This window comes from Bison bison, unplaced genomic scaffold (assembly GCF_000754665.1).
Source record: "Bison bison bison isolate TAMUID 2011002044 unplaced genomic scaffold, Bison_UMD1.0 scf7180017864072, whole genome shotgun sequence".
Taxonomy (NCBI): Eukaryota; Metazoa; Chordata; class Mammalia; order Artiodactyla; family Bovidae; genus Bison; species Bison bison.
In genome coordinates, this window is record NW_011494644.1 from 4,599,733 (window position 1) to 4,622,807 (window position 23,075).

General features: G+C 46.4%; 1 protein-coding gene across 1 annotated transcript in view; it reads left to right on the plus strand.

The window, feature by feature from the left end:
* The window catches only part of VWA3A (von Willebrand factor A domain containing 3A), a 55,320-nt gene that overhangs the window by 8,201 nt on the left and 24,044 nt on the right, over positions 1-23,075 (plus strand). The window contains exons 5-17 of the mRNA XM_010837416.1: positions 2,411-2,535; positions 2,629-2,706; positions 4,639-4,693; positions 7,622-7,720; positions 9,764-9,870; positions 12,058-12,183; positions 12,438-12,546; positions 12,759-12,824; positions 15,479-15,604; positions 18,710-18,845; positions 18,954-19,057; positions 20,437-20,517; positions 21,303-21,397. Of these exons, the coding sequence (XP_010835718.1) occupies positions 2,411-2,535; positions 2,629-2,706; positions 4,639-4,693; positions 7,622-7,720; positions 9,764-9,870; positions 12,058-12,183; positions 12,438-12,546; positions 12,759-12,824; positions 15,479-15,604; positions 18,710-18,845; positions 18,954-19,057; positions 20,437-20,517; positions 21,303-21,397 (1,307 nt within the window). The remainder of the gene's footprint in view (positions 1-2,410; positions 2,536-2,628; positions 2,707-4,638; positions 4,694-7,621; positions 7,721-9,763; positions 9,871-12,057; positions 12,184-12,437; positions 12,547-12,758; positions 12,825-15,478; positions 15,605-18,709; positions 18,846-18,953; positions 19,058-20,436; positions 20,518-21,302; positions 21,398-23,075) is intronic.

The window sequence follows — 23,075 nt, forward strand, 5'->3', positions numbered from 1 at the left end:
TCAAGCTATACTGCTTGGGTCTGAATCCACCACTTACTAGCTGTGTGACTTTGAACAAATTACTTTATTCTCAGTACTTCAGTTTCCTTGTCAGTTAAATGAGGTTATCAATGATGAAACCTATTTCACAGACATAAATAATACATGTGAAGTGCTTGTCGCATTAAAGCAGCACTATTAAGTGTTTGCTCTAATTATTAGTGTTTAACAGTTGCTAATTTCCTTTTGAAACAGAGGGTGAGCAGGCTTCAGGCACAGATGTAGGGCACCCAATGCTATCTAGCTGGAATGGGGCAGCAGCAGTTTATTTTCACTGTCCATTTGTTTGTTACCTCCTGTATGTGTGTGTTGGTCACTCAGTCAAGTCCAACTCCTTGCGATTCCATGGACTGTAGTCTTCTGTCCACCAAATCTGAGCGGAAACAAGAGTCATTGTTAAGCACTGTTTGGTGAAGAAGGAGATGCATGGCTTGCCCAGCATCACAAGCTAGTAAGTGGGAGGCCTAGGACTGCACCCCCTTCTTTCCTCTCTCTTCCTCTGCCCGTTCCTCCTTCAGAATCCTCTATCGGATCTAATTCTGTCTAATGCAGCTCAGTCAGCCACAGCAGATAATTGCATCCCCTTGTCCACCACCTCACCCTCTGCAGCGACAGCCCAACAAAGACAAGCCCGAGCAGGACTCACTCAGGGTTTCAGCAGGTGCACAGGAGACGGGCAAAGCCATCCTTGGGTGTAGACAGGGCCGCGGCGGGCTAAGCAGTGCGTGTCTTTTCCACAGTCATCGGACACGGCAGGGTGGTTTCTCACTGTGGGTCTGAGCCAGCCTCCCCTGACGATGGGATTCCTCACCCCGAGTGATGGCCAACCCTGGCAACATGTAAGGCCCATTGATTCATTCAAACAATGGTGCTTGTGCTGGAAGCTCTCACAGAATCCCTGTCTGTGCCAGGCCTTGCACCTTTCCAGGCTCCTCTCATGTCACACATACCCTGTGTCCACTGCACACTCCAGTCACTGTGGCCACCTTTCTGTTCTGGGAGAACTCTGACCCAGCCCCAGGTCTGCCTCTGCCTGGAACGTGCGTTCCCAGGGTTGCACAGGGCTGCCTCCTGAACTTCCAGAAGGACCTTCTCTGACCCCCATCTCAGCTAAAGCGACTCCACATCTCCACCCTAGTCATTTTCTGTCACATTCCCTTGCCCCACTTTCTTAATATAACTGTTCCTTGCTAAAATTATGTACGTTGATTTTGCTTTTCTTTACTGACCCTCTGTCCACACTAGAATGTGAGCTCTAAGAAGACAGGAACATTTCTATCTTGTTCACACTGCAGCCCTAGCACCTCAAAACAGGGCTCAGAACAAGGAAAACGGGCTCTGAGCCTTATGTCAGCTCTCTCCCACCTTCTGGCTCCCAGAACGTATCAGCGATGTTGAATGCTTGCTGTCAATGACTTCAGCTCTATCACCAAGGCCACCACCCACATCCTGAGCTTAGCATTATGTAAGTGACACAGGCATCACCAGGCACAAGCAAGGAGGCTTGTTCATTTCATGGCAGACTCCTGTGATGACTAGGAAATTCTTCCGCTAAAATTTCTATCCTCTGCTCTTGGTTCTGGCCTCTGGAATAGACAGGGAAACTTATTCCCTCTTCCATTAGTCAACAAATATTTGTGGAGGATCCCTCAGACTGAGAGGGAGGCAAAACTCATATATCTGAAAAGATACAGAGAATGCAAATACAGAAATAAACACACCACCATCACTTGTGTTTGGCAAAGACTCAAAGGCAGGCAGGGAAATAGGTAAACTTTAGAGTGAAAAGAATGAGGAAGCGTCAGGTGTGCCCTGAAGGAGCAAGCACACAGAAGCCAGAGATGAGCTCACTAGAAGCTGGGTATCTCCTGTGATTGGTTTGGGAGCATGTTTGGCTTTCTCTGGCTGGTCCTGAGCTGAAAAGGGCTGAACATAGGAACGGTGGCAGCCCCGTCACAGTCCTGACCTCCTGATCCAGTTGCTGGAGAGGTTACGGTTTGGTTCCATGGACTGGTTGCTACAGAGGTTGTGGGTCAGAGTTCTGTAGTCACGAGGGGTCTAGCAAGTGTGTGTCCGTGTATTCAGTCTCTCACAAGGCAGGATGCGAGGAGTGACCCCTTGACTCCTCTGGGGACATACTGGGGATGAGGTGAGGGATGGGCACCAGTACGATCAGGGGCAGGTGGCCCACAACACAGGCCTCTCTGCACACATCTGTTGCCTCAGCAAGGCGAGTTCCTGAACAGACTCTCTTGGGTAGGACCAGTCAGGCTGGCACCCCCTGGGGGTCCCCGTGGAGGGACCTAAAACACCCTGAGCTTTGTCTTCTCTTTTCACTGTTTTCTCCCTGACTCTGGCTTCTGTTTCACAGAGGCTGCAGGGGGATGAGACCCAGCCTTCAGTCTGGGAGAATTCAGAAGATTGGCTTTCAGCGCACAGTTTAAAGTCTAAGAAACTCACTTTGGCTGACCTGCTATGCCAGGGCACAGCCGTGCTGTAAGTCGGAAGCCACTCCCCTCCCCCAAGCCTGTGAGACACATCCAGCCTCCTGAGCCCAAGAGACCCTTTCATGAGACTTTGCTTCTTCAGGGAGGAGGCCAGCAGTGTCACGAAGAAAATGCACTTCCCCACCCAGACCGTCCACCAATTTGAAGCCAAGCTTTCTGAGTAAGTATGTTTCTCATGTCCTCCCAACAAGCCCAGAGCTCAAGAATTACCTGGTTTCAGCTCTCTGAAAGTGACTTTGTTCAAACGACAGGCTCTGTTGGGCCTGTGGACAGTTCTCTTCCCACTTCTGGCTCCAATGTCTTCTTTTTTCAAATAAAGAAGGTTGAACTATATCAGTTTTTCTCACCCTCTTAAAACCCATGGCCCCTTTGGATGAAACCTCACTGCCTCATCTGATGTGTAACAATTAAGAGTGACAGATTGATTGGGTTCATATCTTTACAGATGTATGTTAAAAATATTCAGGTCCCCCCACTTCCAAACCAGTGTTTGTTTGTTTTAATGTGGACCATTTTTAAAGTCTTTATTGAATTTGTTACAATATTACTTCTGTTTTGCATTTTGGTTTTTGGGTCATAAGGTATATGGGATCTTAGTTCCCCAACCAGAGGTTGAACTCGCACCCCTTGCATAGGAAGGCAAAGTCTTAACCACTGGACCATCAGGGAAGTCCCTAAACCAGATTTTTTTAAAGCTTCTCTTTACTTTTTTCGGCCTCACTTCACAGCCTGTGGCATCCTAGTTCCCCGATCAGGAATCGAACCCAGGCCCTCAGCAGCGAAAGAGCAGTGTCCTAATTCCTGAACCACCATGGAATTTCCCCAAACTAGATTTTGTTAGCTCCATCCCCTGTGTAGCAATTGCTTGCTTGATTACTGCTTGCCTGAGATTTCTTCAAAGGCTAGAATAATAATCAAGAACCAACAGTTATTTATGTGTCAGGAATTCTGCTAAAGGCTGTACGCATTATCTTATTTAATCTTCATGACTCAAAAAATAGCATTATTCTCAAGACAGTTAATGGAAAATCAATTGCTGAGTGACCAATTTGTCAAATTTATCAAAGCATTTTAACTGTAACTTTTATAGCATATTTTATTGAGTTGGAAGTTTAAACAGATTTTAAAGATTTCTGTAGTATTTTTGGTTGATTGGTTTTAATTGTGAATCCAGCATTCTAAGGAATGTTCTATTCAGTTAACTGGTCATTTGGGAAATTGATTTTCAGAGAATTAGTTTCAAGTAAAGTAAATTTCAGCAAATTGACTTGAATAAAGTCTTATTATTATCTTCACATTGGAGATGTTGAAACTGCAGAGTTTACCATACCTGTCCAAGTCACACAGCTAGTAAACAACAAAGCTGGGTCTCAAAGACAAGAACATCTCATCATGGAGGCCATGCTCTTTGCCTGCACCTACTTATGTGTCTTATGACTCTGCCCACTGCTCCCCATCCATGAGTTCATGCCCAGAGGCCCATTTCTGGGCCCCCAAATCCCACCTACCTCAGTGAGGGCAATTCAGTTAAATTCAGATGACTGAGCCCTTCACTTGAGCACCTGTTACAGGCTGATCTTCAAATAGCCATAGGAATAGTCTGCAATGAGGGAAACTCTAGAAGTTCCCCTGGCCACTTACTATTCAAAAACAAAATTTTTTGTTCATCAATCCACTGAGAAACCGACGCTGAGCAGTCTCAGTTGTGCACTTATGATTATGTCCAAGTGACTAGAAGTCTCACCTGAGAAGACACAGATTTGAGAAGAGCAAGAATGTTCTTCCACCTTCCTCATGAGAACTCTCCCCCATCCCGCACAGACTGACCCTCCCTTGAAGCCCACCTCTGGCTCCACCGTTTACAGTGCTTGCTGCAACACTAAGAGACCTTTCCACAATCCCCCCTCATCATTTGCCCCAGCAAACAAAGACCTTCAGTTTTTTCCAGGCTAGATTTTGCCTTATATTCTCCCAGTGCCTTAGACACATTAAAAGAAAAAAATTCCCACTGCATTTTCCTTCAGTATGTGAGTGGGCATTGCTCGGTGCTGGAACTGACCTTGGGTGACAAGTCTTCCTGGTGTTTTAACAGAGCTATTGAACTCTATCAACAGAGAATTCAGTGGCTCACAGAAAACAGCAAGAAGGTAATAGATTTCTTTCTTTGCCTCCTTTCCGTCATTGCATCTGTATTTGTTAGAACCCTTTCTGTTGCAAGTAACAGACCTCCAATTTACATTAACCAAAGCTAAAAAAGGACTTTCTAGACCTACAGAAATGAAAAGCCCAAACACAGCTGTATCCTAGGGTTCAAATGATGTTATTCTTTGTCTCTGAGCTCTGCTTTCCTCTGGGTTGGTTTTACCCTCCATAAGGCTCTCCCCAGTCTTGGGAAGATGGGGTCACCAGCAGCTCTCAGCTTATATGTCACTGTAGTGGTGGCCTTCTTTTCCCACTGCACCCTCCCAAGTCCTGGGACTGACTCTCTCTGGGCCAATTTAGACCAATCACTATAGCCAACGGGGTGAGATACACTACCTGCTTAGGCCTGGAATTAGTGCTCACTCCTGGGGAAAGACAGGGGTCAGGGTAGTTGGGAGAATGGGTGGGCTCTCCCCAAACATCACAGACTGAGAAAGGGAGACAGATGGTTGCACATGGAAAGCCAGAGAGCTGTTACCAGGACAGGAAACATCCTGGGTGAGAACAGCTGAAGCTCCCCTGGACCATTTAAGGTCAGGCCTTTAGTGAGATTTACAGCTAAGGCTGATCATCCAGACAGAACTTATGAAAGTTTGATTAAATGTTTTCCTCAGGCCCAAAGGGAAGAAGGGTGTTCATAAGCAAATTAACCTTCATTTTGCTTTCTTATTTGTTTTAGCCTATGTTCTTCCAATTGCTGCCTTTCTGGCCCACCGTTGCTTTCACCGTAGGCAATCCTTAGCCAACTTGTGGCTTCCCTGGTCACTCAGATGGTAAAAAATCTGCCTGCAATGTGGGAGACCGGGTTCCATCCCTAGGTCAGGAAGATCCCCTGGAGAAGGAACCTGCAACCCACTCCAGGATTCTTCCCTGGAAAATCCCATGGACAGAGGAGTCTGGCGAACAATGAGGTGGCAAAGAGTCAAACATGACTGACTAACTGCATGATGTGATGATGTGACAGGCAATCCTCAACTCTTTATTTATTTATTTACTTCTAATTTACTTTTGGTTGTGCTGGGTCTTTGTTGCTGTCCATGGGTTTTCTCTAGCTGCGGCGAATGGGGGCTATTCTTGAGTGCAGTATGTAGGCCTCTCTTATTGCAGAATTCAGTAGTTGCTCTTTCGGATTTCAGTAGTTGTGGTACACAGGCTTAATTGCCCCGTAGCATGTGAAATCTTCCCAGACCAGGGATTGAACCCATGTCCCCTGCATTGGTAGGCAGATTCCTAACCACTGGACCACCAGGGAAGTCCAATACCAAAGTCTTGTTTTAAAGCCTGAGATAGGTGAGTGCTGAAATTCATGCTCCCCAGCCCCAAACCCCACCTGTATACAAGCCCAGTAGGTGACAATACAGGCGAGCTGCCTGAGCCGATTCCAGGGTGTAGTCTACATCTCAGATCCAGAACCCTCTTCTCTCGCTTAAGACAGGTCGACAGATGCACATCTCCAGCTGTAGCACGCCCCCTCTGGTCGGTCGCGGTAACACAGGCAGAGAGGGACAAGAGCCTCACCTTCTCCGTAAACATCAGTTCAGGGAACGCAGCTCTCTCACCCAGCTATTCCCATCACACTTGTCCTGGCACTTTCGACAGAGGGGCAGGGATTGCTGGTTGGGTCCTTCTTCCCTTTATCCTTTTCCGATGGAGTTATTGAGGAGCCAGGGAATAAGCCCCAATTGGATTCCAGGGTAGCAATCACTTGTAAATCAACTCATGAATCTTCTGGATGCTTCATAAATTGACCGTAGACAACAAAATCTAGGAGGAAATGTTGGTGGCTTAGATCCAAGGGGCAGGTAGGGGGATGGGATGAGAACTGACGGATTCAGGGTATGGTTTGGAGGCAGAACCGGCAGGACTTGCTGATGGATTGGCTAAGTTTAGGGCCAGAGTGCCTGCTGCTGCTGCTACTGCTAAGTCACTTCAGTCGTGTCCGACTCTGTGCGACCCCACAGACGGCCTTCTACCAGGCTCCCCCGTCCCTGGGGTTCTCCAGGCAAGAACACTGGAGTGGGTTGCCATTTCCTTCTCCAATGCATGAAAGTGAAAAGTAAAAGTGCAGTCACTCAGTCGTGTCCGACTCTTAGCAACCCCATGGACTGCAGGCCACCAGGCTCCTCCGTCCATGGGATTTTCCAGGCAAGAGTACTGGAGTGGGGTGCCATTGCCTAGGTGAATGTTAAATGCCATTTACTGAGGTGGGGAAAACTAAGTATGGAACAGGTTTAAGGAGGAGCAATAACTTAGATATCCAATAAAGCAAGATTTAAGGCAAGCATCCAGAGGAACCTACTGCCCTAGAGAACTATCAATTTCATATGAATGACAATTCCAATTTACAATGCGGCTATAACAGGAAGAACAGTTACGAGGTGAATCAAACAGCATTGACATGTAGCTAGAAATAGCTGTTAGAAACATAATTAGAAATTCACAGAAATACCGCTGCAGCTAGAGAACTTCACACATCTGCTTTTGATTGGTAGAATAGGCAGAAAATAAATAAGGATATAAGGAAATGAAATAAGATAAGCTGATGTAATTAGATGTCAAACTATCTTACAAAGGCTGCTTTTCTACAGTCTCCAAACTTTCTTTAATGAGCACAAATTACTTTATAAAAGTGGACAGTAAGTATTAAGGGGAAAAAATTTTAAATAAGTTGTCACAAATAGAAGCAGATAATGCCCACCACTAAAACCAAGACACCTAGTTTTGCACTCTGCTCTACAAAACGGGTCTTCCTTTTGTGGCCTCTTGTTGAGGCTGGGGTGTGCTTGAATTTCTGCTTCAACAAGCTGCCCAGTGAAAGGTTTGCAGAAGCACAGAGCTGTGCTGGTTGTTCTGCATGCCCTCTCTGATTTTAGGCATTTGGCCTCATCAAGGGGGCCAGAGTCGGCATTCTCATTGACGTGGCAGCTGTCAGCAATGACCCTCAGAAAGAGGAGTTCCAAAATGACCTCATGGTAAGTCTCTCTGGCACAAAGAAGTACCTGGAACCACCACCTCCTCCCCACCCTCTATCCCTACTTCCTCCCCACCCTCCCTTGGGAGCTTGCTAATGGCTTTGTTGATAGCAAGCGCAAAATGGAGTGTTTTACAAAGAACAGTTCACACTTAATTAGCACCTACAGTTAAAAAAATATGTTAAGTTCTGCGAAACCCAGCCTCAGAGTCATTCGCAGTTGCCGTGTGAGCCTCTAGTATTCACACTGTGGCAGTCCCTACCAACTCAACTGTCTCAAGAGCCTGTGCTCCCTGGAAAGAGGTGGTGGAGACGAAAATCAGTTGGACCGACTCCAGCACAGGCTTCTAGCCTTTTCCTGATGAGGAGCGATCCTGGTTGCTTTGGTCGTAACTGAGAAGCTAAGAGCTCGAGGGCTAAATCCCAGGCACCTCCACCACTTCTGGGCTGTGTGACTCTGTCATCTCATCTGTGAAATAGGAATGATGACTCTCGCCACCTCACAGGGTCGCCAGAGGACAAAAGGAGCCCAAGCAAATGAAGCGCTCAGTACAAGAGGCTGGCATTGACAAAAGCCCCTGTAGTCTCTGAGAAGTGATGTGGAGGGTCTGTTTTCTTAGAGGAACCTCTAAGCTTTGAATGAGCAGCAGTAGCTGGTCCCAGAATCCTACAGAGGGATCAGGATGGGCCAGTTTCCAGACCTGTCCCCGTTCCTGGTCTCACCAGGTGTCAGGGAACCGGTGTCAGTGCAGACTGCCCTTCACAACATCCCCAGGGCCCAGTTTCCAGAGATACCCCTGGTGGGCTGGTTCAGTATTAACCAACGCAGAGCTCATGTTCGCGGTAACAGGTAATGTTTCTAGGTGGCCGATGATAGCTTATGGTGAACGGTGTTGGATTTGTGATCTCCGAAGGAGAAAATTTCTCTTTGGGACCAAAGACTGAGCTTCAGTCACTCAGAGCTTTGTTTTATTACAGTAAAAATGGGACAGAGAAAGCTTCTGACATAGACATCAGAAGGGGACAGAGAGTGCCCCGCTGGTTTGAGTGGGGCTTTATATACTTTTTCAATTGGTTACCAACAATAGATCAAAAGAGTATCTCAAGGTTGTAAAAGTCTTACCAGGCCCACTCCCACAACATACATCTTAAGATAGCAGGATTAGTCAGAAAGTTTTTGTTAAGAAGGAGAAACATGCCCTTGAGCAAGATACATTGTTGTTATATAATCATTAGTACAGAGCTTAAGGAAAAACGTACCCTTGAGCAAGATGGGTTGTTTTGGTGTGCAATCATTAGCTCTGGGCTTAAAGAAAGTTAGTCTTAGGCGAAATAGATTGTTGTCATAACAATGCAAAGTTTAAGGGGAGAAAAGTCTTATGTGACTAAGATGAGAGAATGTAGAAAAAAAAGTTTGTCCCTTCCTCCTCCTTGAGGACCCTGGTCTCCTTATCAATGTACCTAAGAATAAGCTCTCTCACCGGGAAGGAGAGGGAAGAATTATCTTACTGTTGGATACTCACCAGGCTGAGCCTGAGAACACCCAATAGGCTGGCCCTGCACCCATCACTCCATCCCCAACTCACACGGCCAGGACAGCAACCACTGCCCCCCACCTCTTTGCTCCTCCCTGGGTGCCATGTGTAAATGCCACGGTCAGGGTTCAGCCATTGCACATGCTGAAGTGGGTGCTCATCCCACTCACACCCATGACCCAAGTGTGTGGCAGTTGCTCCAGAAGAGATCTTGGGTCTGCAGTCAGTGGGAGTGAAAGCCAATCTCCAGAACTGGCTGACCACCCAGGCCCCACCCCGACCACGCACAGCCAGGGACAGGCTGGGATGGGCAGCTAGGGTGCTCCACCTAGACCCCTGTGACCCCAGGGGCAGCAAGCAAATGTCGACTTGGGGCTGCTAAGCTGAGTCTTAAGCGACCCTGTTTCAGCACAGTTCACATCTCAGCCCAGAGGGCCCAACCACAGCATGAGAGGTGAAGGCAGGCTCCATATGACTCTGGGAGCCACTGATGTCCTCTTGCCTGCCAGAACCTCATTGACGAGCAGCTGAGCCACAAAGAGAAGCTGTACATCCTGTCCTTCGGTGCCACCACCAGCGCCCTCTGGCCCAACCCGACAGAAGTCAGCACCTCCAGGTGAGTGAGTGCCCGGCCTTGGCCTGGGTGTTTACCTGATCATTCTCCTCCCTAAAAGTGTTAGTGTCTTTATCAGATGATTAATGCACAAAATAAATGAGACAGTTCTCAAAAACAGAAACACAGGGAGCCAATAACTTTTGGAAAAGTCATCACCCCACGAGCACCACAAAATGAAAAGACAAGATACCATTTCTACCCAGAAATCTAACAAAGATCGTTTTATTATTATGAAAATGATACATGCTGATTTTCAGAAATTACAACAGTATAAAAGGATAAAAAATAGCAGATGAGTCTCCCTCTCACCCTAGTTCCCCCTCCCTCATCTCCCAATGATAGTTTCTTCAATCTACTTCCACAGTCTTTGCACATATATACATCTGTGTGTTTATCCTCTTTTACTTAAACATAATCAAGAGAACATTGCACTTTTTTTCATCTTGGCTTTGCACCTAATTTTCTCTCAGTATGCAGAGATCAGCCTCTTTCTTGTTAATAGCTACCTACAATTCCACTGTTTAGTGCTTCCCTGGTGGCTCAGTGGCAAAGAATCCACCTGCCAATGCAGGAGACTTGGGCTCAATCCCTGGGTTGGCAAGATCCCCTGGAGAAGGAAATAGCAACCCACTCCAGCATTCTTGCCTAGGAAATCCCATGGACAGAGTGGTCTGGTGGGCTACAGTCCATGGGGTCGCAAAGAATCAGATGCAACTTAACAACTTAGATGTAACTAAACAACTAAGAATTTCTACTAAGTTATGCCTGAAAGTAGACATCTCTTTTCCAGGAAGGGAATAGCCTTGATTATCCACCATGCTTGGCACTTCACATGTACTCTCTTACTTAATATTTATAGCCAACACATGGAATAGGATTACCATCCCAATTTTGCTGACGAGGAAACTGAGACTCAAGTTAGGGAACATTTCTGAAATGGTAGTCAGGATTGGATTCCAAAGCACAGAGCAGATCCCAGGGAAAGCCATATGCTTGGGTTTCTGGAACGGAGGTTCCCTTGTCCAGCAATGGCTGTAGAGGGGCGCCTTCTGGGTAAAGAAGTGCCCGTTCAGGCAGCATGGGCTTTGAATCCCAGCTCTGACAGTTACTTGGGGATCCTGACTCATCCTTTAACTCTCTCATTAGCAGAATAAGGTGAGGATACCTGCTTCTCACAGAGTTGTTGGCATGGGAAGTGCTTGGCATGGGGAAGGTACTCAGCAGATAAGATTGTTTGTTTGTTTTATTCTTTAACGATGATTTCAACCTCAAAGCTCCAGGATGTCAGACCTGGAAGTCACCTTGAGACCATCTAGCCAAGAGTTCCTCAACTGCAATTATTCCTGGATTTCCCTTGTGATTTTTGTCATATCCCTGCCACTTGTACGATTATTTACTCTGTTCAACTTGTAGTACTATTGATTTTTAAAATAACCCAATATTTATTCTGAACGAAACTATCAATGCCATAACTGAGAAGCCTGTATCACTTGCCATAATTAGCAAGTTGCTATAAAATAAATAGAATGAACGCAGACAAAACAGTAAGATTAAATTCCAGCTTGAAACCTATTGACTAGAGATGGCGCCAGGCCTGGGATTTGTTCTCTTTGTTAAAAAGGCAAATTCAACCGTTATAATAATGAAAGAGACTTACTGGCAGTGAGCTGAGGGGGTTTTTTGGGGGGTGGGTGTCAGAATGAAAGAGAAAGGGGGAGACCAGAGCTGTCTCACCAGTGCCACGTGAGACAGTGAACCAGGAGAGCTCTGAATTGAGTCCTTCCTGTATTCCCAGTAGTGTGTATTCCAACCTGTGTGGGATGTAGCCACACAGCCGTAGTGTCTTCTCTTCAAGACTCTTTGGGTTGGGCATTAACCCCATGTTTCAGGCTGAGATCTGCCTCCAGAAGAGTTGGAGGGGAAAGGAGCTAGGTCCCAGACCCCACATAACAGAGTAACTGGAAATTCAGGCCTTTGAGTCATACCTGGATTGAAGTCTCAGCGTTTCCAGTTGCTTACAGTATCCCCTTGGGCAAGTCCTATCTCTGAGTCTCAGTTTCCTCATCTATAAAATGGGAATAAGGTATCCCTATTAAAGAATTATTGTTAGGCTCACACCAGCCCGTGTTTGTCCCGGGCCTGGTCCCTAGTATGAGTACTGTTATTAGGTTTTATCATTTTGCCTAGTCTCCAGGAACTCAAGCTTTGGGTGAAAAAGCTGAAGCCAGACAGAGGCAGCAATCTGCTACAAGCCCTGAAGAAAGTTTTCGTTCTGAAGGGGCTGAATTCTCTGGTGACCATCATGGGAAGCTGGTAGGTCTCCTTTTCTAAGCTGATAACTGACCCAGGAAGGGATTAGAGAACCAAACCGAGAAAACACCATCAAGCGTGACTCTTCCAGGCCATTAATCTACAGATTTTTATGTCAGGGGGCCTGAGGCCCACTATGCCTTACATCTTAACACAGGTGACCTGGGACACAGATGATTGGTTAGATTTGGTAGAGGTTCTTTGGGAATTACCATCTTGCTGGAGTGCCCCCTTCTCTTCTTCCTTCTTCTTCCCAGCCCAGATCAGCCTTCTGAAATCCTGTCTGATTACATCCAACAGTCTACCACGGGAAGGGACCTCATTACCCACATTATCACCTACAAATGCGATGATCAGGTGCCGCCCGTAAGTACCCAAGAATCTTCAAGGCTTCCCTTGGATTGGTGATAGTGAGCTGGGCCAGCCTTTGAGGCCCCCAAGTTATGGATTAGAATACAACTCTCCTTGTATCTAGTTCTCCCATTGGTCAGCCCAGGTGGGAGGCTCAGACAAGGAAAAAGCTTGTAAGACTAACGGCATTGCCCTAGGGAGGGCTGACTCTGTCTCCATCCCCATAGGCTGTTCTGAAGAACCTTGTAGAAGCTTTTGGGGGCTATTATCACTGCTACAGTCCAGAGACAGAGGTAAGCTCTTGGGCCAACACACTGCCCCCTCCTCCTATCCCTGCCTGCTTCCAAGGTTGTGCCTGGGGAATCTGGGCCAGAATGATTCTTTGTGTGTACTGGCTTCCCTTCTCCCCTACTCAGTGGGTTTACTCAAGTAAAATCAGATTAAAAAGAGTATGAGGGAAGAACAGAAACAACAAAAAGTCACAAGAGATTCTTTTGTCAGGGTGTATGATGAGTTGATTGGGCTACCCAGGTCACTCAGTGGTGAAGAATTTGCCTGCAAATGCAGGAGACATGGGTTCAATCCCTGGGTCAGCAAGATCCACTGGAGGAGGAAATGACAACCCACTTCAGTATTCTTGCCTGGAGAATCCCATGGACAGAGGAGCCTGGCAGGTTACAGTCCATGGGGTCGCAAAGAGTTGGACACGTCTGAGCAACTGAGCATGCACGCAAATGAGCTGGTTGCATGCTGACAGAATTCTGAATTCCTACCCAGTTGCCATCAACATGGGCCCCACCCCACCTCTGCTCCCACCAAAGCTCTGAATCTGAAGCAGCTGCTTCAGTTCTCTCTCCTAGATAGATCCCATTTACTGCAAGAGACACACAGCAATCAATTCTGAATGAGCAAGTTAATTCTGTACCAATCCATCCATTAGTCCTTGTCGCAGTTAATAATAACATCACACACTCTGTGTCTGTAATGGAGATGACAGCAAATGTGTGTTGTAGATCCATATGGCAGATTGAGAATCCAGCTGTCTGTTGAGCTACAGGCTGTGCCTTGCCTGCTAACTACCAATTGCCAAGAGTAAATGAATATTTGCATCTCACAAGTATGTTCTAGTGTTACAAAGTGTAGGTCAGGCAACATTTTCCTTGGGCAAAACCCCTTGTTACCTCACTGGCCAGACTCTGTAGGAGTGACATACTCCAGGGCTAGGAAGATACTATGGGTGAGTGAATGAAACTGGCCGGTTTAAGAAATATTTTCTCTTAAAAACCTGTGAGCCTCTTGGCTTAGTCATTGTTTTTCCACTCTTGGTGGAGGTATGGGTAAAACAAATTTCATTGTTTTCTTTATTATGAGCAAAACAACAGTGCAAAGATGACAAAAAATTACAACTGATTCTAATGAGAACAGAGAGTGGTAAGGAGTGTAAAGAACAAAACAGCACTTGCCCCAGTGAGTGAGACGCCTCTGCTCAGCCCTAGCCCGTTATTTATTTGTTCTGCAGGAGTGACCCCCAGTGTTACCAGTCTTCTGATTTTCCAACAAGAGTCAGAAATCTGGCTTTGTGTGTGTGTGACTTCCTTTCATTTGTAAACAATTGAGGGACTTCCCTGGTGGTCCAGTGGCTAAGACTTCATGCTCCCAATGCAGGGGGCCTGGGTTTGATCTCTGGTCAGGGAGCTAGATCTGACATACCACAACCAAGACCCAGAGCAGCCAGATAAATAAATAAATTTTTAAAAATGGAGAAAATTCTCATAAATAAAGTGAACAACAGTGGCACTTTTTATACTCACAATGTTGTGCAACCACCACCTTTATTTAGCTCCAAAACACTTCCATCTCCCCAAAAGGAAACTCTGCACCCTTAAAACAATTACTCCCCATTCCCCCTCCCCTGCAGCCCCAGCTCATTGTCAATCTGCTTTCCCTCTCTTGGGATTTACCCATTGTGGATATTTCGTGTCCATCTTTTTTCACTCAGCATCATGTTTTCAAGATGCATCTGTGTTCTGACATTTATCAGAACTTCATTCTTTTTATGGTTGAATAATATTCCATTTTCTGAATATACTACCTCTTGTTTACCCATTCATCAGTCAATGGATATTTTAGCTGCTGTGAGCTGGTATGATTATTGGTAGATAAGTATCTGAGTCCCTGTTTTCAATTATTGTAGGTACGTAACTAGGAGTAGAAATGCTAGGTCATGTAGTAATTCTGTTTAATTTTTTGAGGAGCCACCAAACTTCTCCACAGCAGCTGCACCATTTTACAGTTCCACCCGCACCCCTCAAGTTCCAATTCTCCAGTGTTTGCCAACACTTGTTATAGTCCTTTAATATTATAGCTAGTTCAGTTCAGTTCAGTTTAGTCACTCAGTCATGTCCGACTCTTTGCGACCCCATGAATTGCAGCACGCCAGGCCTCCCTGTCCATCACCAACTCCCGGAGTTCACTCAGACTCACGTCCATCGAGTCGGTGATGCCATCCCCTTCTCCTCCTGACCCCAATCCCTCCCAGCATCAGAGTCTTTCCCAATGAGTCAACTCTTCGCATGAGGTGGCCAAAGTACTGGAGTTTCAGCTTTAGCATCATTACTTCCAAAGAACACCCAGGGCTGATCTCCTTCAGAATGGACTGGTTGGATCTCCTTGCAGTCCAAGGGACTCTCCGAGGGTATAAAGTGTTTCTTCACATCTATAAGGTTAGACAAACTTTCAACTATTTAAAACACTGCAAGCCAATAATGTACAAATGGAACACGCATTGGCAGGCTCTGTCCTACACACGGATCCTGTTTATAACGTCCGCTTTGAAGAGCATGCCACTCCGCCCTAGGGATTCACGTGGCTGCCTGCCATTTCCCACCTCTGCCACTGCCGGTAACCAGGTGACTACTGGGTGACTGATTGCCCCCACCACCCCCAGATCTGCAGCAGCCGGGAGGTGGATGAGCTCCTGGCAGAAATCCAAAAGGCCCAGAGCCTCTGGGACCACGTGCAAGCCCTGCACCCCAACGCCCACTGTGAGGAGCCCACCAGCGTGATGCAGGAGGTAGGTGCTGAGAGCCGGAGCTCAGACCTTCCACGAGGCACGCAGCTGGCCTCGCCATGCTCTCCTGTCTCAACTGTCACTCAAGGGCGCTGCTGCCAGGCGCCCAAAAGTGGAGTGAGGCGAGGCCCCGCCCCCTCGCAGCCTCCACAGCTCTGAACTGCCCCAGCCTCTGCTGGAAGGATCCTGGTGGATTTTCTAACTGAAAAAAAAAAATTATTTCAGAGAAAGGCCATTAGGCCTCTGCCACCCCTTCCATTTAAACACTGTCTCTCCCTTCCCCCCAGTTTGGAAAATGATGAAAACCTCAGCTACACAGGGTAGGCTGTCTGGAGACATCTCACCAGCATCTCATTCATTCGGGGCAAAGGCCCTGCTTGAGGGCGTTTAATTTATCAGCAGAATAACTCAGAAAGTTTACGGACACAAGTGCCATAAAAGCTGTGCTCTGTTTAGACAGCACAGACAACTTAGCTGTGGACAGAAAAGAATTGGAAACGCTTTTACAGCATCACAGAGTGAAGGTATGCACTTGGGGTACCACACGTTTTGACCTGGCTAGCTGTCGTAAAAGAAACACAGCACTTAGATTGAGGTCTTGAATTTTAGTTTCAGCTCTTCTACTGATTATCTCGGAGAAGGCAGTGGCACCCCACTCTAGTACTCTTGCCTGGAAAACCCTGTGGACGGAGGAGCCTGGTAGGCTGCAGTCCCTGGGGTCACTAAGAGTCGGATACGACTGAGTGACTTCACTTTCAATTTTCACTTTTCACTTTCATGCATTGGAGAAGGAAATGGCAACCCACTCCAGTGTTCTTGCCTGGAGAATCCCAGGGATGGGGGAGCCTGCTGGGCTGCCGTCTGTGGGGTCGCACAGAGTCGGACACAACTGGAGTGACTTAGCAGCAACTGATTATCTATCAGTTCAGTTCAGTTGCTCAGTCGTGTCCGACTCTTTGTGACTCTGTGAACTGTGGCATGTCAGGCTTCCCTGTCCTTCACGAACTCCCAGACCTTGCTCAAACTCATATTCATCGAGTCGATGATCTCTCATCTTCTGTCGCCCCTTGTCCTCCTGCCTTCAATCTTTCCCAGCATCAGGGTCTTTTCCAATTAGTCAGTTCTTCACATCAGGTAGCCAAAATATTGGAGTTTCAGCTTCAGCATCAGTCCTTCCAATGAGTATTCAGGACTGATTTCCTTTAGGATTGACTGGTTTGATCTCCTTGCAGTGCAAGAGACCTCAAGAGTCTTCTCCAACTCCACAGCCTCCGGGACCATGTGATTGTCTATAAACAATAACAATAATTAATGGTTTTCATTTGCTGAGTGTGTAGGCACTTAAGATAGGCACAAGGCTTAATCTTTTTAAATGCCTTATTTTATCTTACAGCAATGGTCTCCAGCAGATATGTTATTTTACAGATGAGAAAACAGAAGTTGAGTTTAAATAATTTGCCTGAGATCGCAGAGATAAAAGCTGATTAGTCTCGATTGAACTTAGGTCTGCTTGATATCAGAATCTTGCCAGGAGTTTCCCAAAATGAAATGCATATACTACTTGTAGTTTGCAAAATAATGATAAGGTGATATGCAGATTAACATTCTTTTAAATGTTATATATTTAAAACTAGCTCATTATGGTAGAAATAGAGCTTTCTGAAATTATTTAAGTACTAGGAATTCTCTGACAGTTTCAATGTTTCAGACTTGGTGCGTTCACTGCCAAGAGCCCAGATTCAATCCCTGGTCAGGGAACTAAGAGCCCACATTCTGCAAGGCATGTCCAAAAACAAACAAGCAAAGTTTATATGTGTATGTGTGTTTATATATATATATATATAATTTAAGTACAAAAAGGGGTCCATTAAATCAAAATTGAAATTAATATTAATTTCAATTAATGTTAGTAAAACTAATAATTAAAAAGACTTAGTGTTACTTGTTTGATTTTTAAAATATTGAGTAAATAACAATATAGGGCTTCCCTGGTGGTTTAGTGGTAAAGAATCCACCTGCAAATGCAGGAGACACGAGTTTAATCCCTGGGTCAGGAAGATTCCCTAGAGTGGAAAATGGCAACCCACTCCAGTATTTTTGACTGGGAAATCCCATGGACAGAGGGGCCTGGTGGGCTACAGCCCATGGGGTCACAAAAGAGTCGGACACGACCTAGTGACTAAATAACAACAACAAATAACAGTACGGTGACACTCAGATATAGCAAATTTCATGAAGGTGGTTCTCGAATGTCTGAAGTTTGGAAATTGCTGTTTCGTGCTTTCCTCATACACAAGCTATGTGACTTAACCTCTCAGAACCTCAGGTTTTCGGTTGTAAATGTGGGCAAGGGAGTCTAGGCTAGATCAGGGCTCCCTAAATGATTTGGTACAGGAGTTGCTTTTTAGTTCCCTGGAGCTTGTGTTTTGTGCCCACGGCAGGGCCACTTGTCATCTTGGAGTCCTTGGTGCTGATTCAAATGGCAAGGGTGGGAAGGGGTTAGGAGGATGGACAGATGACAGAGAAAGTGAGTTGCTGGGTACAGTTCTGTCTTCTCCTAGAAATTCCACACATCTCTCTAGATGGTGATGGGACTATGGAAGAGAAAGGCAAAACTGCCTGTAATTTAACAGGAAATGTTTTAAGAGAGCTTCCCTGGTAGCTCAGCTGATAAAGAATCTGCCTGCAATGCAGGAGACCCCAGTTCAATTCCTGGGTCAGGAAGATCCCCTGGAGAAGGAAGGGATAAGCTACCCACTCCAATATTCTTGGGCTTCCCTGATAGCTCAGACAGCAAAGAATCTGCCTGCAATGTGGGAGACCTGGGTTTGATCCCTGGGTTGAGAAGATCCCCTGGAGGAGGGCATGGCAACGCATTCCAGTATTCTTGCCTGGAGAGTCCCCACAGACAGAGGAACCTGGTGGGCACTGGTTCTGTCACTGGCTTGGTGCCTCCACTCTGGGGAGCCCATGGGGTCACAGAGTCAGACACAACTGAAAGACTAAGCACAATGTTTTAAGATGCTCCCTTGGGTGGGTGGGGGAAGACTGGGGACTTTCCAGGTCCATAATATGATTATGTAATGATGATTTTTCATTTCAATTTAGATTTCCACAGAGGTTGCAAAGAGTTCACTCATGAGTCTCTTGCCTAAACCCCCAAAACATGAGGATCCCCTCATGATTGAGTTCCCAAACTTGGACATGACTTCTGCAGAATGGCTAAAGACCAATAGCCTGAAAGGTAAATCCCCAGAGAGGGAAGAACCCAAGATGCAGATGACTGACCAAAGGCATGAACCCTTTGGGGCTTCATGAGCGGTGCCTCAAGCCCCACCATTTATTTTTACAGCCAAGAAGCTAAGCCTTTATCAGGTTCTGGCACCCAATGCATTCTCTCCTGTGGAGGAATATGTGCCTATTCTCCGGAAAACAGTATCATCAACTATCCATGAGGTAACTCAGATTCAGAGTTCTGTCCAGTCCTTTGCCGTGGAGCTCCTGTGTGGTATTTCCTTTCTGAAATGTTCAAGAAATAGAGGTCATGAGACAGAGCCCAAGGAGCAGGAGCTGAGGGCTTGGAGTGGGATGCAGGCTTTCCACCCAGGACTCTAGAACTCTCATCAAATCTACTCTAGCTGCTGTTTTTCAAAGATACGAAAAATGAAACTTGGGAGATTGGGGAAAGAGGGGGTATATTGGGCACCATGATCACCTCCTTCATGAAGGTTTCCTCCTCGTCATTCAGAACACACTCTCTCTTTGGGCCCTCGCTCTACCTGATACAGACTTCTCCTATTGCTCCTATGATGCGCGTATGTGTGCATTTGTTACACGTCTAATGCCCACTGGGGTATGAGCCCTATAAAAGAAAAACCTCTTCCCCAACACTCTGTCCCTTATATGTAGTACAAGTAATCAGTCAAGGAATGTCTGCGTTCGTGGACAGAAGGATGGAAAGAGGGAGGAAAAGGCTGAGTGAGTGGATGGATGGAAATGATAAGTGAATAGGTAAAAGAATGGATGGATGGATGGAAATATTAACAGATGGAAGGATAGATAACAGGATAGAATAAACAGATGAAAGGATAAAAGTCAAGATTAAATGAAGGATAAAGGATGGAGACGTGGAAGGACAGCATAATAGGTGAACAGAAAGGTCAGTCAGTGGAGAGACTTCCCCGGTGGTGCAGTGGCTGAGACTCTGCACTCCCATTACAGGGGGCATGGGTCCAATCCCTGGTCAGGGGACTATGATCCCACAGGCAGCGAGGCAAGGCCAGAGAAGAGAAGATCAGTGGAAAGACAGAAGAGTGAGAGGAAAGAGACAGGGGATGTCTAGTTCTGGCAGCCCATAGATGAATGACTAGATGGAAGGAGTGACAGAGATAGAGATATGACAACTTGATGGAGGAATGAACAGAATGAACAAATTTGATTTTCAAAGTGTCCGTGAAGGCCCATGTGGGTTTCCAAATCTTAGAATTTATGACTATGGTATGTTTTAAATCTCCAACTCTGCTATTACCAAAACTTCTAACCATATCTTGTAATAAGGACATTGATGTTCAGAAGAGCCTCCTGAGAAGGGAGCCAGCTTGTGGTCAGACCTGGTGCATTCAGGGGACTGTGTCCTGAAGTCCCTCAGCTGCCAGCTCCAGACAAGGCAATGGCCTGGTGATGGGGAGGGGCACAATCCACCCGCAGATGTGTTAAGAGCCCATTTCCCTCTCTTGCATCTGACTTGGAGAACCCAGTGACCGATTTAAACTTAAAATCCTTCCTCACTTGTGCTTCTGTTCACCTGCTCCCCTCCTGGCCACACCTGCGTGCAGAAGGCAATGGTGCAATTTGAATGGCATGACGGGACAGTGAAGAATATTCATGTGGACTTGCCCTTCCTGTATGAGTACCAGGTCAGTGCTGGGTCCCATCAGTCAGAATGTGGGGTGTGGGGAGGGGGTGGGAGGAAGGTGTTGTGGAATGTGGAGGCACCAAGCCAGTGACAGAACCCCCTCCTGTAAACAGACTGTGCTCCACCCACAGGCCCTTCTGGAGCTTTCTCCACCTCCGCTCCAGGCAGGAACCTGGATGCCTTAAACAAAAACCTCTAATCCTTTTGGTCAAGATTTACCTCCTCCCCATTTGAGGCAATGAAATACTCTGACTCTTCCCCTCCTAGGCTTGTGACAGACAAGTACATGCTTATATATATATATATATATATCTTTAAACAAATGTTTATTTATTTATCTATTTTTGGCTATGATGGGTCTTTGTTGCTGCACACGGGCTTTCTCTAGTGCAGCAAGTGGGGGCTGCTCCCTAGTTGTATTGCTGGGTCTTCTCATTGCAATGATTTCTCTTATTGCAGAGCATGGGCTCTAGGTGCACAGTCTTCAGTGGTTGTGGCTCACGGGCTCCAGAGTGGGGGCTCAGTAGTTGTAGCGCATGGGTTTAGTTGCCCTGTGGCATGTGGAATCTTTCTGCACCAGGTATCGAACTGGTGTTCCCTGCATTGGCAGGCAGATTCTTAACCTCTGGGCCACAAGGGAAGTCCTAATACATGCTTTAGAGGGATTTTTGTTCTGCCTGGATACCCATGGCCTTGACACACCATTCCCAGAAGCCACGTGGGGTACACCCTCTTCCCCCACATGCTCTGTGCAGTGCTGACTGTGTGTGACCCATGAGTTTGCAGAAACAGCTCAGCAGAGCGATGCGGATGTATGAGAGACGGATTGAGTGGCTCTCCTTGGCCAGCAGAAGAATCTGGGGCACCGTATGTGAAAAAAGGTAACTTCTCCCAGTAGTGTTCTTGTCCTTCGTGTGTGACACAGCACTCATTCAACTTATGAATTTCCTGTTGGTAGCATCAGAATCCATCATTTAGATTAAGGATCAGTAATGGCTCAGCAGAACCCCTGGAGGGAAAAGTCACCACCATTAACTGCAACCTCAAGAATAGCATCACTGTGTCACTCAGGGGTCTTTGTTAAAAAGCAAAAGAAACTAAGTGCAAATTGACTGAAACAAATCAGGGAAGTCTGGTTAAGGTAAGTATATTCTAAAGTAGATTTGGTAGCTGTCTTCAGGCCTGGCTTGATCCAGAGATTCATACATGTCAGGAATTTCTTTCCAACCCTCAGTTCCATTTTCCTCTTTCTTGGCTTTGTTTTCAGGCAGGCTGTCCCCTCTAGGTAGCAAGATAGCCACCCAAAGTTCCCAACTTCCTTCCTTCCAGTTTAGCACTTCCAGGGTTTAGAGCATGGGCCCATCTGTGAGCCACTTGGGCCAAGAGAATTTGATGTTCTGATTGCCTGGGGTCTAATGTCCACTTTAAAGCTTGGACTGGGGTAAGCTCTACTCAACTCAAGTGGACCATTAGAGACAAAGATATTCTCCCCCACACCAGAAAAAAAGATCAAGATACTGTTTTGAGCAGAGGTAATGGATGCTGAGGAGGAAGAAATTGTAGGTATCTATTATATCATTCAGAGAAGGCAATGGCACCCCACTCCAGTACTCTTGCCTGGAGAATCCCATGGGTGGAGGAGCCTAGTAGGCTGCAGTCCATGGTGTTGCTAGGAGTCAGACACGACTGAGTGACTTCACTTTCACTTTTCACTTTCATGCATTGGAGAAGGAAATGGCAACCCACTCCAGTGTTCTTGCCTGGAGAATCCCAGGGACAGGGGAGCCTGGTGGGCTGCCGTCTATGGGTTCGCACAGAGTCGGACATGACTGAAGTGACTTAGCAGCAGCATTATATCATTACCATTCCATACCTTACTTAATGCATTACCACTTATCATGTATTAGAAGTTTGTAATACCATTCATCTGCTCTATTTTTTAACTCTCAAAGCAACCCCTTGAAGAGTCTTATTATAGTTTATATAGTTAAATATGCCAAGGAACAGGCTTCCAAGGTGGTGCAGTAGTAAAGAAACTGACTGCTAATGCAGGAGATGCAAGAGACTCAGGTTCAATCCCTGAGTCGGGAAGATCCCCTGGAGTAGGAAATGGTAGCTCATTCCAGTATTCTTGCATGGAGAATTCCATGGACAGAGGAATCTGGCAGACTACAGTCCATGGGGTCGCAAAGAGTCAGACATGACTGAGCACACACACAAACGCATGGCAAGGATCAGAGAGGTGCTGTGACTTGCCTAAGGCCCCACAGAAAGTGGGACTTGAACTAAGGTCTTCAGATGCTATATCGGGTGAATTTTCTTTTGCTAATCCATAGCTGTCTCAAAATGAGAATGAGGGGAGGAGATAGGACTATAAGATCTAAAGAGAAGGCTCAACACTGTTGCTGCTGCTGCTGCTAAGTCGCTTCAGTTGTGTCCGACTCTGTGTGACCCCATAGACGGAAGCCCACCAGGCACCCCCAGGTGGTGGATTCTCCAGGCAAGAACACTGGAGTGGGTTGCCATTTCCTTCTCCAGTGCATGAAAGTGAAAAGTGAA